Source organism: Rissa tridactyla, chromosome 5 (genome assembly GCF_028500815.1).
Source record: "Rissa tridactyla isolate bRisTri1 chromosome 5, bRisTri1.patW.cur.20221130, whole genome shotgun sequence".
Classification (NCBI taxonomy): Eukaryota; Metazoa; Chordata; class Aves; order Charadriiformes; family Laridae; genus Rissa; species Rissa tridactyla.
Window position 1 is genome coordinate 5,445,221 of NC_071470.1, and position 18,268 is coordinate 5,463,488.

Sequence of the window (18,268 nt, forward strand, 5' to 3'; positions counted from 1 at the left end):
CGTTGTCAACAATACTGCTGTACTCCTGGAGTCTTTAGTGCTCTGTGCCCCTTATGTCTTTAAGACTGGATGAACTAGAATTGCTTGTGGAGCCTCTGCCTTTGGTAAGGCCCCAGTAGTTTAGCTAAGGTGGTTTTAAAGCAGTTTTCCATGCAATTTCCAGCTGTCAGCAAAACCCATCCACTGGGCGCTGTGTTATGTGTGAGCTTGACATTTTTGCCAAGGATTTAGTAGTAAGTATTTTAATGGTGCCTTCAATGTCCTTTCTCCTCTTTGCATGTCTGTTACAGGAAATGGTGTCTCTTATCTCCTCTTCTATTCCCTAACTATGCTTCTGCCTGAAGCAGAACAGCAGAGATGTTAGTATTATTTCCTGTGTCCGGTATTAATATCCTCTCTTTCCACAGAATTGACCAAAAAATGTCTGGAGGCCACAGCGGGTATGAACTATGTGAGGCCAAAGCCATCCTGAGTGAACTGAAGTCCATCAGAAAGGCGATAAGTTCAGGGGAGAGAGAAAAGCAAGATTTAATGAAGGTATTTTGAACGGTTGATGTAAATTTTGTGTGGATTAGTTAACATGAGTAACTGATTATAAATACTTTGCATTTTATACTTTTTAGGGGATTCTTAAAACTCTTTGGGGCAAACCTAGTACTAAAATCAATTTTCAGATGCAGAAACTGAAGCCTGTGACTTTCCTAATTCAAAAAGCTGCTATATGTCAGTCAGTCAGAGAATATACATTTCTGAACTCATATGTAAGGCACAATACAGATGTTACCTCTAAACCACAATTTAAAATATTAAGCAGACAAAATTGAGAGGTGTGGTTTTGAGATGCATGGACGTTTTCTAACTCGGTAGAAGTTTTCCAAATCTAAATTGCCCTATTTCCTTTTCTGAAAGCAGATCTTTTTTTAATTGGCCAAGTATATAATTGGTTGACAAGTTAAAAAAACAAAACAAAACAAAAAAACAAACCAAAAGATAGACAAAAACGCATCAGTAGTTTTTGTATTGTCATAGGTGTTGTCCACCCTTAGTGTCACCTACCAACAGCTTGGTTAAAAGGATAGTTTGCTTAATATGAATTAAACCCAGAATTTTTATATTGAAGTCTTTTATGTAAACATCTTTTGGAGATAAACTGGTATGAACATGGTAAAGTACAAAGGAACTTTAACACCACCTGTTTCCTGGACAGAGTCTTGCAAAGCTGAGAGAGAAATTCAATCTTGACCAGACCATCGGGACATCTGAACCAGACTTGAGTTCCAGTTCTGTAAACTCCCAGCTGTGTTTTTCTAGACAAACTCTGGATACAGGGTCTCAGACTGACATTTCTGGTGAGGTGAGCTTTTTTCCATTTTGTCAAATGTAAAGAGAAATTGACTCAGAATGCTGCGGTTAATGGAATCGGAATCAAATGGTTGTGTACTGTTGCTGATAGGTGTACATATATATATGTTTAAGAGATAATTACTTCAGTTATCAGTTACTTGATTTTTTTTTCCCTTAAATTTTAAATAGAGCTTCAGATGAATTTTTTATGTTTGTCATGAAGCCTTTATGACAGTTTGATTTAATCAAATAGTTCCAGTACAGTGAAGATCAGCATAAGCAGATTGTATTTTTTGGAGCTGTCTGTAGGGTATGTTTCACCTTACAGACTTAATTCAGTATGAAGATGTTTTTAATTTTCAGAAACAAGATCTCAGAATTTAAACCTGCAATTTCATTTCATGCAGCTGAAAAACAGTGGAAGGACTTGTTCAGTGATGGATTAAAACCGTCTTTGTTTCACTGGTGGTATATTTACATACGCAGAAAGCTATGCTTCATTTTGGTACCTTGTTTGAAGTTTTGTGAGCTAAGTTTATAAGGAAGAGACTGTACAAGGTTTTCCAAACAAAGAGCTAGGCTCGTCTATGTTTTGTAGCAAATTTATTGAAGTCTTACTTTGAAATACACCAACTTAGTTCTAAATTCTGAGTTCAGCGGAGTTCAAAGCAGGAGATCAAAATTTTTGGTGCAGTCACTGCAAGACTACTTTGAAAATGGAATACGGGTGATTGGTAGTACAGTAGTTAAAAACAGATGAACTGGATCAGAAAACAGCACTGTTTTGTACATCTGAGTAAATTCCTAACTAGGCATTTAACAGCAAGTGTGTGGCTACGGGTGGGTGTGGTTTTATTTTTTTAAGTCGTGACTTTTCTAGCCTGTGCATGGGTTTTGTTGATTCATTTAACAGCTTTACACAGTAATAAGGCTCATTTTATTTTTTTTCCTCAACAGGTTGGAGCAAGAAGTAGATCAAATTTAGCAGAGAAGGTCAGACTAAGTCTTCAATATGAAGAGGCAAAAAGAAGGTAATAGGGTTATAGTCGCTTTGTTAAGTTACCGCCTGGAGCTGGGAAGGTGCCTGGTCTCTGCAGCACCAACCTTGTGCTCGCAGTGACATCTAGTGGGCGGCTCTCTGGAGGCACCGGTGACATGCTGCAAAGTGGTTCTTTTCCTTCAGAATGCAAGCAGGCTGTCGAGAGCAGTCGGTGCTTTTGAACAGTAGGTTTTACATGTAATGCTAAGTTGAATGTGTTGAGAAAGAAAATGCAGACAGTGACAAATTAACGGCAGTTTCAGGATTCATAGAATTGTTTAGGTTGGAAAAGACCTTTAAGATCATCAAGTCCAGCTGTTAACCCAGCACTGCCAAGTCCACCACTAAACCATGTCCCTCAGCAGCACATCTACACGTCTTTTAAATACCTCCAGGGATGGTGACTCCACCACTGCCCTGGGCAGCATGTTCCAATGCTTGACAACCCTCTCGGTGAAGAAATTTTTCCTAACATCCAATCTAAACCTCCCCTGGCACAACTTGAGGCCGTTTCCTCTTGCCCTATCGCCTGTTCCTTGGGAGAAGAGACTGACCCCCCTGGCTACCCCCTCCTTTCAGGGAGTTGCAGAGAGTGAGAAGGTCTCCCCTCAGCCTCCTCTTCTCCAGGCTGAACACCCCCAGCTCCCTCAGCCGCTCCTCACAAGACTTGTCCAGACCCCTCACCAGCTCCGTTGCCCTTCACTTGGTTAAGGAAATAGAGTGAGCTGGCTTTCCGCTAAAGGGAGTCACCAGGTTATTGAAGTCCAGTATATCTTTCTTTGGGATCATCATTTCAGTTCGCTATGCCACTGAAGGCTCTTCAGTTTGAGAGTTGCTTCAGGCTTCCAGTCCACATTTAGTAAGCTTGATTATTTCTTTTTTTCCCTGGGACTTTGGATAATTTAAATACTTGTTGTCACTATGGGGTTGGGTTTTTTAATGAGTTTAACCTGAGTAGAAGAGAAACCAGGAACTGTTCCACTGATGAATGTGGAATGCCTTTCAAATAAGCTCTGCACTGGTTGCTTATAAAAGCAGTGCCATTTTGATGAATTGCCACAGCACTGAAGAATGGGCATCAGAAAGCAGAACATCTGGGGTTACAAAAAACAGAAGTGCTGCATAATACCAGGGAAAGTTTTACTATTAAAAAAAAAAAAAAAAAATTGTGGGGGATATCTCTCTATTAATAATGTGTTAATTGTGTTGTATTATTTTCTAATAAGTCTCACAAAATTAGGTGTCAGCTGTTCAGAAACCTTATAGTTATTTTTTATGGAGATGCTTTGTAATTTAAGAAGAATAAAAATCTAAAAAGTTCTCTCACACCCAAAGTTCCTTTTTAACTATAAAGAACTAAGCAAGGCAATAAAATAAAAAAATATCACTTTCCCCCAGATGAAAACTGTGCTTAAAATGCCACTTAATCTGAGATTTAAGTATTATTACAGTTAGAATACCACGGCATGGTCAATTAGAAAACTAGGAAAAGAAATTTGCAGCTTATAAGTACAAAGTAAAGGCATAGTTTTTATGTGTTAAAGGCAGGAGGCTGCACAACCAACATTTTTTTTTTTTTTTTTTGGCCTAATTTCAAATATATATCCTCCTCATACAGAATAGTAGCTACCGTCCTTGCCAGTAACAACAGTAATCCTTTATATGCTCATTACAGATCATAAAACTTTATTGTATAATCAGTGCATTCAGCAAAGAGTGCTGAGGCTGTTGTGTTTGTTCAGAATTGAACATACATGATTGGGCTTACATTCACCCTGTACATAATATTAATTGTCAGGCGGTGTTTTAGATGCAGATATATGGCAATTTTCTCATGTGTAGTTGATACAAAACCACATCATCCTGTGCGTTCACTATGTCTTGATACCAAGAAGTCCCAGCATTGTGTTCTATCTCTCCTTTGAAAGAACAAAAAAATTCCTGGCAGTGAGGGAGTTTACCACTTCTACCTCAAAAAAAAAAAAAAATCCAAAAAAAGTACAGTGCTCGAGAGTATGGAGTACTGCAGCACTTTCTCACGAATTAGTCAGCCAAGAACGTGGGTCAAAATTTCAGTAGCTCATGTACTTACCTTTGCATAACTAAGTATTTGTTCTATATAACATTAATGTGTTTCAAGGTTAAATTATCTCTTTTTAAATGGTATCTTTATGCAATTTTCTCTGAAAACTGCCCAGTAATGTATATTCTTTTCAGCTTTAAATAAGACAATCATATGCCTTGAAGACACCGTTAAAGTCTTAAAAGTGTTTGCACGTACTGGTTTTACCAGTGACTACAGGGTGAACTTAATAAAGTTACATACCTTGGAATAATGAGGATACATACCAGTTTGCACATAAAGTTCAGTATTCAATTACACCCCCCCTAATTATTACTGCCATTGTAATCATCACTATAATTTAATAAGTATTGATCATCTTTTCTGAAATATTAAGTGTGCAAATTCGTAGTTGTTTTGTGTTAAAATAACTGAGAGACAGGATCTTGTAAGTGAACTTCTCTACTTGAAAATTATCAGATTATTTTGTGTTGCGTATTTTATGTTGCTTAGCCGGTAGAATGTCTTGAAGAGGTGGGATGTTGATGTTAACTATGCTAAATTCAGTAGCAATTGCTACTGAAAAGGATCTGCTATAGCGTGCTGACACTCCTCTCCCGTGTGGAAGATCTGGCTAATAGTCCTCGTTGAGCAAGGACTTCTTCAAAAGAGTGGGACCGGTTCAGTTTTCATATCCATCTAGTCCTTTGCCTGTCTGAGGCAGCTGAAAAGAGCGGCAGTTACGGTAGCAGAGAGTTGTCTGTAGCAGAGGGAGCAAAAGAGCTGTTTGGAGACCACCATCCCATCCCATAAGCCATCAAACAGCTGTCAGTGGCAGCCACTTTCAGAACACGGTTAGCTAGAACCAGTGACCTGGAGATGAAAGTCTTAACATTCCATTATCCATCTGAAATCATTCGGTGGTTTTCCCTCTGAGTACTGCTCCTCTGAAGGACTGTTGAATATAAATGATAAATGTAACAGCTGCAAAATATATCGAACAGTTTCATTTCATTTCAGCCCACCATTTGGTTACGGTAGCGCTGCTGATAGTATTGCTGTTTATTTCACATTGGTTTTCTGTGAAAATACCCTGAGTCTAACAAACCCTTCTTGCAGGGGTTTGGTGGGAGTACGGGTTGTTTTCATTTTTGAAGCTGTTGGTTTTTTGTTGAGGTGCAGATGAGAAGGAAATGTTGCCTATGGAAAAAGAAAAGGGGGTGGTGCTCCCTAAGCTTCTAGTATAAGCAATGAGATAGTTAGATGCAATATTAACTAGTCTTAGCTTTGACCATAAATAAATTCCTTAATGTACTGTTAAATTAATGCTGGAGATGCAAAACAAGCATGATGTTATTAGTTTTGTTAATCACAGAAAACAAACTGGAAAGAAGAAAAATGTTTTCCCAGAAATGTGTCAGAACTGCAGAAATACTATACATACCAAATTATCTGTGTGTATTTATGAAGTATGTCATGGGGCATTGCCATAGGTAGGGCCTGGTGACATTGAAGTTGCACAGACTATTCAGTTGTTGAGCAGACTTAGGTCTATTTAACTACGGCAGTTACAAATAAATAAAAGTACTAGATAATTCCTCTTAGAATCACAGAATGGTTTGGGTTGGAAGGGACCTTAACGATCACCTAGCTCCTAGCGGGCCACACTGCTGGGGATGCAGCCCAGAATGCGGGTGGCTTTCTGGGCTGTGGGCGCACATTGCCGGCTCATGTTGAGCTTCTCATCAACCAACACTCCCAAGTCCTTCTCCTCAGGGCTGCTCTCAAGCCATTCTCTGCCCAACATGTATTTGTGCTTAGGATTGCCCTGACCCAGGTGAAGGACTTTGCACTTGGCCTTGTTGAACCTTGTGAGTATGGCATGGACCCACCTCTCAAGACTGTCCAGATCCCTCTGGATGGCATCCCTTCCCTGCAGCGTGTTGACCGTGCCCCTCAGCTTGGTGTCATCAGCAAACTTGCTGAGGGTGCACTTGGTCCCACTGTCTGTCACTGACAAAGATGTTAAACAGCACTGGTCCCAACACAGACCCCTGAGGAACACCGCTTGTCACTGGTCTCTTGCCCTAGATTTTATGGGAACATCTTTCTACTTTGACTTCTCTTTTCTTGGCCTCTTTCCCGGCCTACAAGAAAGAGGTGCAGAAGGCTAGGAGCTGTTACATAGTTCACAGCTTCCCTGTCCTTAGCTATGCAGCTGGTTCAGGTGTGGCTAAGGCTGGAAGTGACTGAAAGTTATCATCTTAGATATGTGGCACCTATAATGGGAATTTTTAGGCTATCCCAGTGGACAGTGTCTTTATTGGAAACCTGCACTTTTTAAGCTATGCTGCTGAACCCATATGCAGAATGATTATGGAGACTGAACATTGGAAATAACCTGTCTTGATCATGACCAAGCTATAAATAGTTTGGAACAGGCTGCCCAGGGAAGTGGTTGAGGCACCATCCCTGGAGGTGTTTAAAAGACAGGTGGACATAGTGCTTAGAGATAGGGTTTAGTGATGGTTTTTGTCAGCGTTAGGTTGATGGTTGGACTAGATGATCTGAAAGGTCCCTTCCAACCTGGGCTATTCTATGATTCTATAGTAAAATAATAATGTAAGGAAGTTTCTGCTTCCATTATATGTGTGTATCTGCGCAATACATATGGATAACCAAGTCTTGGGTGTCTTAACTCTGTAATGTGACATCTGCAATGGGAAAAGCAGTTGCACAGACTCAAACTTTTGCATTAATCATCTCCTTTTTCTTTAGATGGCCACTATCCTATTACCTTTCATTTTAATCCCATAGAAGAGCAATGCCATTGCCCTTTGAGATGTGCCTACGTGTATGCTGCTGAGCGCCTTGCGATAGTGCACGTTCTTTAACCACGGTCATTGCTGTTTCTGAGGAGCCATCAGTCTCCAACAGCTTAGGAGAAATCCATTGTACTCCTAAATGAGTAAAGCATAGTGCCGTTCTGATGTTACCAGACAAATCGCTTTCAGTTAAGCTTTTATTAACGTTGTGACTCTTACTTCAACTTCACATTTGAACAGGAGCAACTCATTTTAATACATCTGCATATTGCTGTTGGCCTGAATAGGTGGCCTGCTTTTCAGGCGTAGTCTGCATCCTTGTGAAGCAAAACTAATTAAAAGTGTGACTTTGAGTAGAAAATGTTGTTATCTCGTGATACTTTCCAAAATACTGTATCACTTCTCTTTTTGCTGGGATTTGTGTGCTGTGCCGGGCTCAGAGAAATATGCTGTGTTTTATTTTAGCATGGCTAACTTGAAGATTGAACTCTCTAAGCTAGATAGCGAAGCCTGGCCTGGGGCGCTGGATGTGGAAAAGGAAAAACTCATGTTAATCAATGAAAAAGAAGAGCTTTTAAAGGAACTCCAGTTTATTACACCGCGCAAACGTACTCAAGATGAGCTAGAGCAGCTAGAAGCAGAAAGGAAGAGGCTTGAAGAAGAGCTGCTGTCTGTAAAAAGCACACCCAGTCAAGCACTTGCTGAAAGGTAAGGGATTGTCTTTTGCTAATATTAAATGCTGCTTTCTGCAATCTAACCTTTGTACTCGATACAGACCCTGGACTATGCCTTGATGGGCTGTTTTCCTTCAGTAACTGTTCTGTGTAGTTCTTAATTAAATTTGTTATTAGCCTACTGGGCAGAAACACAAAGAAGTCTTCTGTACTGTGGCAGAATGTGAACACCCTGTCTCTGCTCTGCAATATCAGTTCCTCTGTGCGTGTTACCAGCATGAAAATGCCTGTGACAGATGTTAAATAACTGAGGAATGTCAACATACCAGCAGGAAGGCAATACATCATTCCCTCCTTTATGATAATAGCTGTAAACTATTTGAACTCAGGTTACAAAGATTATCTTGATTGTTGCACCATCTGAAGCCTTTCATTGTGAGTTTTATTACATACAAAAATGCAACCAAAAGGAGAAAAAAAAAAGTTCAGAGGAGAAGAATAACTGCTGCAAAACTTTCCTAACTTGCTGCTACCTAACTGGTAACTGAAGCAACTCCCACAATACGTTGTTTTAGCCAGATTCAGAGTTCGAGAAAATCAAAGGTGACTGTCACAAACGGACTTTTCATCAACTGTAAGTGGAAATAAGTTTATGGGCACCTCTAGCACACAGAAAATGCAATAAACACAAAATGTCATTGCGTATGTCAGTGTAGTATGCCTTACTGAAGTGACACAGTCAGCATTGTAAGCCTTTCCACTTCCCTCTGCTAGGAAACACCTGCTGTTGCTCCAGTTCCACTGAATGGCAAAATTCCTGTTAGTGGCATTAGAAGTTGGGTCCGAAATTTTACCTGAGTATTGAGGAAATTTTTTGTTTACGAAGTACATTTGTGTGTATTAGGCATGATTTTTAAAAATATTCGTATGCTTTATAATGCTTTAAACTACATTATATTGATAATCTAAATGTGTTTTAGAAGAAGGGTTATATCCTACTGGAACTATATTTTTACAGGAGAAATTACCTTTCTGTTTTGCAATATCTAAATTACCATGGATCCGTTGCTTTCTGACTTCCATTAATAAATGGAGACTAAGGGGTCAATAAGAAAATTACATAAATAAATAAATTGAATCTAAGGTTCTAATAATGCATGTTGTAAGTACTAGTTAAATCTTGATTAGTGATGTAAATAGGTAGCTGGTTTCTTAGTCTTGTGTTTTGGATTTGCTTGTTTAGTGCCAAAGAAAGTTGTGCACTGGACCATTTTCCCGTGTGTGTCAGATGCCAAACTTGGAGTACTAAGGGCAAGTAAAATTGTCTTTCACTGTCAAGAAGAAAGGAAACGGCAGATTTTTTTTTTTCCGTGTATAGTGACACAACTAGTTGTTACAGCTTAAAATTTTTTTCCCCTCTATTTTCCTCAAATTTTTTCTCCTTTTGATTTTCATTCCTGAAAATGTGGAATTTTTTTCCTGAGGTTACTGTAAGATCTCATGTCATATACTGCTGCTTGAGGTAGTATTTATGGTAGCTTCTGGCTTGCTTTTTTGCTGTTCCAGTGAATCCGCAGTGAATTTCTGTGTGCAGCTCTTTATATTAAAACCATCTCCCTTCAGAGCACATCAATTCTTTCACATTAAGCTATTTTGAAAATTATTTCTGGTGTGTCTGCTGTAAACATAAAGAAAATTTTCATTTTCTAGGAGTCACATGGTGAAACTTTTCCTGAAATGTTAATTTGAGAAAAGGCTACAGTTAATTGTATCTCATCACCCATCAGCATTTTAATTCGTGGAGATGAGGAATATCCTCCCTCTCCATTCTCGGTGGAGGAGCCACACCATCTCCAAAGCGTTGAACTGTTGTTGCATTCCTATTTTCTTTCATGAAGTTTCATGAATGCCTTAGGTTTCCAGTGTTTTCACAGGTACTGATAATGAAGCAATAGGGTAAGAAGTTATGGATTGTGTCAGAGCTTGATGTGACAAGGAGTGTTTGGTTGGTTTGGTTTGGGGTTGTTTTTTTTAGTTTTTTTCCAACGGAGGAAGACACAGAAGACTTGCTCTGACTTAAAAACGTTAGAGCGTAGCCCTGGGTTATTTTGGAGTAGGATGCTGAAATTGCCACTAGTAGATGTACTTGGAATCAATTCACAGAAGGAGAGTATAAATCATAACATATCAGCTTCAAAAAAGCAGAGATGGGGCATACTCTGACTGCTTTAAGAAGCCTTCCAGCAAATGTATAGAAATATCCAGATCTGTTGAGAACTATTTGCTGCTTTCCTGCCTCTGTGTTCATGTCAGGGAGATTCCATTATTGCTTTAGTCCTTGGCAAAACCTTCTAAGTCATCACAGGCATTTAAAGAGATGCATGATTTAACTGCTTGGTTGTGCTGTTGCCTGGCCCCTGCTCTTGTGCCTGCCGTAAGCAAACAAGTCCACATAAGTTTGCACTGAAAGGTGTGCTATGTGCACTTTTTTTTATTTTTTTTTTAAGATTCTGTGCCCTTCTCGGCAACGTTACAGTTTAAGATCGAAACTGGAGAAGGATACCTCACTAACACTCATGTCGCTCCTGCAGTGAGTAATAGGTTAATTTATACAGGGGGCGTGCAAACAGGAGAGATTGAGAGGCCCGTGTCAGAACAGGTAACACGACGGTGGTTTAGGTGTTTACATGGTCTTTGGGATGTTAAAATTCCTGCTTTTGCTATAAAGAAGGAAGGTTCATTGTTTGAAAGTTTCGGCGTTTTGTTTTTGTTTTTTACTTGGCCTGATGTAGAACGATAAAAATTTCCTTGAATCTCAATTTGTTGTGAGATAGTAAAATTACTTCCTGCGTGTCTTGGAACTTCCAGGAGGGCTTTCATCATCTGCCTTGTGTTTGTGACTAACATCTTTCTGAAGTTTACCTACAGGTATTAATACTACTTCTTTAACTACTAATAGGTCAAATTACATCCAGGAAAGAATTTGTTTTCAGGAGCTAAATTATGTGGGTTAAATTACACTTTATCAACCTCCTTAAGATAATAAAGGGAAACAAACTTTTGCTTGTGCTTTGGAGAAAAAACAAACAAGCAAAGCTTTTAGTTTAATAGTGCAGATTCAGTGGAACAGCTATGGATGTCTCTTTTGGGGACTCCGGTCAGAGAAGTTCCTAAGCTTTTCATTTTTTTTCTTGCCTTTTGCCATTAGTAGTTGAACACATAGAGCAATTTTTGTGCTTCTACCTTGAAGATAAAATGATAATTCGCTGTTGAAAAAGCCACAAAAGAGTCGGTGAAGAGCACCCCGGCTTGAGCCAAAGCAGGATAGATTGGGTTTTAGAAGAAGGCAGAAGGCAATGATAAATAGTAGAATGGTAGGAAGGAGTATCTGATGCCATAGATGAGCGTAATTCTTGGTTTGGAAATACCGTGTATGCTGTTGCCAGATTTAGCAGGTATTGGCAGCTGAACACATCCTTGCGGTGTAGGAGCGGAGGCAGCCTGGGCAGTGGAGTGGAAGTTCACACCCTGCCTGACCTCGGCGTAACTTATTCACCTTTGCATAACCCACATTTGCTCCCTGAATAAGCGTGGGTGTAAGCAAGTGCTTTTCATGCTTTGCTGAATTGAGGACTTAATGTCTTTTTACTGGTATCTGACACTCAGAGCGAATTGTGGGAGCTCTCCCGTATTTCATTCAGTTTGCATAAGAAAGCAATGGTTGATTTCTGGTTTTTGTTCTTTGAAGTGTTCTCTGCGTTTGAATTTTAATTTATACATCCTTGAGATGCCAGAAAGGCCAAAGGAAATGTTTCTGAGAGTGAACATCAACACTTTTTCTTTTTTTTTTTTTTTTTTAAAGGGGGGGAAGGTAATTTCTTGTCCCTCCGATTTCGTTGCTTGAGAACTTGTGACATGCATCAGTTGAATGAGCAAGGGCTGGGGGAGAATATACTAATCCACAACTGCAGAAGGGTTTTAGCTGAATCCACTGAGGGAAAGCAATTTGATTGTTGTTGTAAATGGAGTGATAAAAGGGAATTATAAAAGGAAAAATCACTGTAAAGGTTAGTGAATCCTTTCTGCTTGCAGCCAGCCAAAAGGAATGGGAGAGTTCTACCATTTGTGGTTTTAGAGCTAGGCTGGATAACAGTGCAGGAAGCAATAAATCCTGCTTTTTCATAAAGATGAACCTTGATAATGAGCATTACAATGCTGCGTGGCTCTGAGGCAATGACAGAGCTGTTGGGGATGTAGAAATCTTTACCAAGGACTCCTAAATCCAGTGCATCATCTCAGAACCTTGTGCTTGAATGCCCTTTTGATTTACTGTGCTTTGTCTCTATATGAAGACTCTGAAATCAAAGGGAGTGCTTTAATTTTAAACTTCCTGCAGTGCTACCCCAAGTTTTTGCTTTATCAGAACTAATACTGGTATTAGTGTTCTTTTGTGTTGGGTTTTTTTTTCCCTGAAGCTTAAATTAAGTGAGGAGCCAGTCTACAGCATGGCTTTTTTAAAAACTGTATTAGTGCAGATCTTATTGTCCTGAAGTTGCAGCTGTTTTCCCAGTGCTCATCTGTTACTCTTTTATTGGGTGCATGTTCCCCTCGGTACAGCGTGAATGTACCAACATTCTGCTTGCTCGTACGCTCCGTAGGTTTGTTACCATGCTTAGTATTCTGCTATTCTGCAGGTAAAGTCACTCTGCTGAAGTGGTTAGGGTTTTACAGTAGGACAGAGCGTTAACACAGTCTCTTGGATTTTAGTAGTTGCCAACCAGATTAAAATATGAGGGATCTTCGCTTTGTTTCTGTCTTATTTTTAAAGTATTTTAGTCTCTGGCTTATTTTGTAATGCTTTCCTATACTTACCCGTTCCTCTATTTCCAGATTGAAATTGGAGGAGAGAAGAAAACAGTTGGTACAGAAACTTGAAGAAACTACAAAGTTAACTACTTATTTGCATTCACAACTTAGGAGGTGAGGTTGTACTGCATGATGGAACGCCTGTTTTCAGCAACAGACTACTGAACCTTGCTGTCTAAGCTTCATTCATAGGTTTTTCTCTTAGCTGGAAGCTGAACAAAATTTGTTTAATGTTTAAGTAAGAAAATGCAAGTCTAATAGCTTCAAGCATTTTGCCACCACACAAACCTGGTGTACTTTTATAATTTCAGTAAGCACTCGAGACTGGATTGAATGGATTTTTTTGTGCAGCTTCTGTAATTAAGCAGGGAGACATTATTTTGCTTCTGTGTAAGTAAATAAATAAATCTGGAATTCTCTAATTGGTCATATCTCCAAAATTCTGTCATTGAGGAGACCAAATGGTTTCTCAGACTTCTGTCTAAAATTAGAACTATTAGAACTGTAGCCTTTATTCTGTGTAGTAACCGGAGAGGCTCAATGGGTACATGTATGCACGTAAATACTTCTGGGAATAGTTGATTCTGGTTTTATTCTTCCACACTGACTTATGCTTGCTGTCGACAGAGAAGTACCCTCTGCAGGATATTTTTTCCTGACTGTCATTGATTCAAAATCTGACTCTGGGTTTATGAAATTCATAGTGATAACAAAAAAGTAATCAGTTACAGCGACTGTGAACTCAGACTCGTTGCTCTGGTGGGAGTTCTCGTATTTAATGATACATGTAACTGGTCCTAGGGAAGAGTTTCTCTCACTTCTGGACTGTACCCTGGACTACCAAACCAGTTATGTTTACTTAGAAATGTTTTATTATATTTATTTAGAAATGTCCGTTATGTTTATTTAGAAAATCCTGAATTTGGTCAAACTCCACGCATATCACGGTGGGACACGCCAATGAGGCACTGCATTAACGTTTACCAATTCTCTTAAAAATCAAAATGAGGCTTTAAGAGGAAGAATGTTTTTAAGCGTTCTGTAAAGGCCCTCTCACAATCAGTCATGCCATCCTACTCCTGGGATCCAGGCTGGCTTAGCCATTTCAGACATCTGAGCCAGATCCCATGAACCGCATCTTTAAATAACTTCTTATTTTTGTGCTCTTGTTTGTTGGGACTTGTGGGTCTTTCTATCCTGCTAAAGGCAGTTTTCTAATCCAGTGGCAAAATTTTTAAAGTCGATAGCTTTGTTCAGTAAAGGTCTCTTCAGTGTTTAGGCCGTGATGATGTCCAGGTTGGGCATGCTGATCTGAGCCAAGTATGGCTGCTTAAAAAACATAATGCCCCAAGCAGCATTCAGTTGTAAATAGTTATAGCGTGGCTCCCGTCAATCTTATCTCTCCTTGTACCGTTTTGTGCTGGTTTAGTTCCGTAACATCAGCGTGTTTGTGCTTTCTTTGCAGCCTCTCGGCTAGTACGTTATCTGTGTCTTCAGGGAGCAGTTTGGGATCTCTGGCATCCAGCCGGGGATCTCTGAACACGTCGAGCAGAGGGTCGCTAAACTCGCTCAGCTCCACGGATCTCTACTACAACCAAGGCGATCAAATAACAGATTTGGACTATCAGTATAAACTTGACTTCATATTGCAAGAAAAAAGTAGTTACATTCCTTCGGGGCCTATCACCACTATTCATGAAAATGAAGTGGTCGGTTCCCATGGGAGACTGGGTTACAGGGACTCTCCTTCAGCTGCAGACCACCCCAAATTGACTGAACCTCCCAAATCTGTGACATCGCTTTCTTCCAGATCGTCGCTGTCCTCCTTGTCCCCCCCAGGCTCCCCTTTGGTTTTAGAAGCTGCGTTTTCAGGGTCGGCTCAAAATTCCCCTCTGCATCACCTCACTGCGGACTTTGAAGACTGCGACCTTTCGGGTGATTTTGCAGGCATTAGTCTCTGTGAGAACCAAATGTTATTGGACTCTGAGGCCAGAGCAGGATCTCGGATTCCTCCAGATGATAAAGATCTTAATGAAGGCATTAGGCAGCCTCTGCCTTCTCTACATGAAGGAAGTTCAGGTAATAAAAAAATATAATGTCAAATGTATGTGTTACATGAAAATTTTGCACTAACAGCTGGCTCTTGAATGGGGAAGTACCTCGCGTAATTGAAGAGTATCTTGATGGGCGTGCATTTGCCCTGGTGGGCAGTCAGTCGTTCTGAGGGAGCAGAAACTTCTAGTTTTGGGTGCAGAGAGCTGTGATCACCCCGATTCCATTTACATTTTTCAGTAGCTATCTCAGAAGGAAAGTTCTTGTATTGCAGACTCTGTCGTGAAAAACGAACAGAAAAACCTAAAGCTGGATCTTGAAGACACGGATGGATGGTGTTCCTAGGTATTGTCAGGAATGTATGGGGATAGAGCGAAAATACCCTTTGCTGGTTTTTGGGAACTTGAAATCAGGTACTTTGTTTCTCACTGTAAAATAAGTTACAAACTGACATCCTTAGGAAAAGAGATTTCTGGAGTTAAGAGCTGGAATTTTTATGTGTGTGTGTGTATCTAGTTATTTGAACCCGCTGTCACTGAAAGAGCTGCAATTCATTTTTTATGTGAGTTGGGAAAGACAAGTGACCACATGCCATGTAAGTTACAGTGATTTCTCCCCATCTTTAACATGGATTTCGTAGCTTTTAGCTTCTTATCCATCCGAGTTAGAACAGAGCTCCTGAGCTAGTCTAGCTCCCCCTGCAAACTTCCAAAAGGATGGGTCATCTCATCCTAAAACATACATCCCTGTAAGGAAGATGGGATGAATGACCCTGTGAGTTATCAAGGTATCCTTAGTAACTAGCTGACTTTGAGGTGGCTGAATTAAGTGTAATGAATTTCACTTCTCATTTGCAGTAAAAGCCATGCAACGTATTTAGTCGTCTTATATTGTCAAAGCCTCAGAACTTCAAAAATCCCAGCTGTCAAGAACTGATGGCTTGTCCTCACTTTTAGAGCATTGACTTTGCTGCCTTTTGTTGGGGCTGACAGCATGTTGTGCTTTCTCTGCACATTTATTGACTTTTCCTAGTGTCATTCTGTGTCATTGTCTTCAAGTGTGTTGCAAACCATTTGTGTGTTCATGTTACACAAGGGCTCTGGTTTTCCAAGGAAGATGTGAGGGAGCCTGATTTCCATTAGTGCTGAGCCTATTTGAGACTGGATCAGCACCTACTGTACCCAGCTCCGCGTTTCTCAGCCTGAGTTGGTAGCAAAGCAGCTAACTAAGGAATCCGGGTCTCTTAGAATAAGAATAAATACAGCCTAGCTCCAGAGAGTGCAGAGTGCATTGCCCAGATTTGTTGCTAAGCTTGCACCCTTGTGCTTGGAGTTTGCTAGTTTTTAGTAAAAGTACCTGGACATAATGATACAGACATATATTTTAATGAGAAATTTGCTTTTATTTATTTTTTATATATATATATACACGTATATATGTAAACAAATAAATATATAAAGGAATTTTTGTAACTTCTGTTGGCTAATTAGATTAGTTTAGTGTGATACTGTAGTAATTTCGATATTGACCAGAAAAAAAATGTATGGTATACTGGGAGGCAGGGGGGACTCTGTTCAACTGTGCAGAAAGAAAAAAAGAAACGGACTGATGTCCTAATGGTCTGAACCTGTGAAATGCAAAGTAGAAATACATGGAAAGGGACTGGGGGGGAAGGGGGTAATTTTGTCCTTCGTCTTTTCAGTATAGTGGAACAGAGTCGTTATTTTGCTTTAGAGCTTTTTTTTTTTGTTTTTGCTTTAGAGCCATATATAAAAGATGGAAAAAAAATAATTAATTTTTCTGCCCATATTTCAGCAGCATATCCTTCCCAAATTAACAACAACTTTCAGTCTGTCTGTCTTTGTGATCCACCTGCAACTCATGTAGGCTGAGAACTGGATTTAAGATGGTTTGGAATTTGGGGACGCATAGGGCTATGAGGAATCAGAACTATTTTTAAAAATTTATTTCTTTAGATCGTTATTTTCAGAAGGATCATGTTGTTGTCTAACATTTTTGAGCTTATTTGAGGACCTGCTATTCTGGATAGTGTCAGGGTGTCTTTTAAGTCTGTAAGTAGTTATAATTTTAAAATATAAATCCATCCTGTGATTCTTCATACTGACACTTCCTTGTGTAGGGCCATATATACGATACAAATTATCTTTAAGTCTGTATTAAGACTGCCAAAACAAGCACTCAGATTTTGAAAAGGCAGATATTAATTAATTATGGTGCAGTACCTCGTGTCCACAGTAAAATGGGCCTCGTGGTGAGGCTTCAGTACATCAGCAGTGAGACATAGACCTGGGCTTGGTTGAGTGTTTCTGCTCCAGCTTCATTCCTGGGACTGCCGCGATGCTGAATGGGAAGGTTTTCAACAAACTCAACCGGAGGCTTAAAACCTGCATGGAAAATTTCAGCCCACGCTCTTAAGTTTTACAAGACTACAAATCTGAATACCTCTGAGTCTTAACTTGGAGGTAGATAAACATACCTGGAGACAGTAGAGCTGGTATTTTCATGTAATACTCTGCCTTGGCTCTTTAGATGCAGCACTCACCTGCTTCTCCGTCTCTGACTTTGCCGTACAGGTGAACCATACAGATATTTGCTCCTCTGCACATGTCCCTGCTGTCAGAAACCAAGTTGGAATATCATGTAGTTCTTCCACAGTCAGTCTCTGTCATTGTCAAAGTCAATTCAGGCTGCTGTGGTAATTCCTAAGGGTAATCAATAAATCATGTCATCACCTTCACCCCTCACGTGGTGGGGGGGAAGGGAAAGAGCACTTCATCATCAAGGAAAAAGCATTCCTACTGCCATAAATAAAAGCACAAATGCAGCGATCAATCATCTAATCCAAAGCCTTACATTTTAAACATCTTAACAAGATGTAAAGTCATGATTCAGGTGGGGACGATAATGCATAACCAATGCCCTCACCCCTTGGCAGATGGAAGTACCGCATAGGGCCTCAACTCACTGTGCTGCAGAACGTGGCTTTCCGCAATGCTGCTGCTTCACCGCGTGACACTAGCGTATGAATGCAAGTGGAAGATTAAAGCTAAGTAGTAGTTGATAGTAAAGAGAACTGTAGCATAAGAAGTTTTTGATGATAGTAAGCCAGAGGGGATTTTTCATTTCTAGCAGTTTTATCACTGGGAAGAGGGCGTCTGTCTGACTTCTGAATATTTAATAAACAGTCGGCGATCACTTCGCGGGTAGCCGAAGTGTTACTACAGTGCAGAATGTGAACACTGCAAATACAGGTTTAAAGATCAGGATAATGAGGGTTAATAATGAAGATAATGAAGGATAATAACTAGCTCAACAGATAAGGGTGATGGTAGGAGCCTGTATCTCTGGGAAGGAATAATAGCTGTACGTTTTCAAGTTCATCAGT

The 18,268-nt window shown here is 39.9% G+C and overlaps 1 protein-coding gene across 1 annotated transcript in view; it reads left to right on the forward strand.

Moving 5' to 3' along the window:
• Positions 1 to 18,268, forward strand: part of WWC2 (WW and C2 domain containing 2) — a 107,850-nt gene that overhangs the window by 62,786 nt on the left and 26,796 nt on the right. Inside the window, exons 6-11 of the mRNA XM_054202481.1 lie at positions 408 to 537; positions 1,208 to 1,354; positions 2,302 to 2,375; positions 7,736 to 7,978; positions 12,835 to 12,924; positions 14,276 to 14,889. Coding sequence (XP_054058456.1) covers positions 408 to 537; positions 1,208 to 1,354; positions 2,302 to 2,375; positions 7,736 to 7,978; positions 12,835 to 12,924; positions 14,276 to 14,889 — 1,298 coding nt within the window. The remainder of the gene's footprint in view (positions 1 to 407; positions 538 to 1,207; positions 1,355 to 2,301; positions 2,376 to 7,735; positions 7,979 to 12,834; positions 12,925 to 14,275; positions 14,890 to 18,268) is intronic.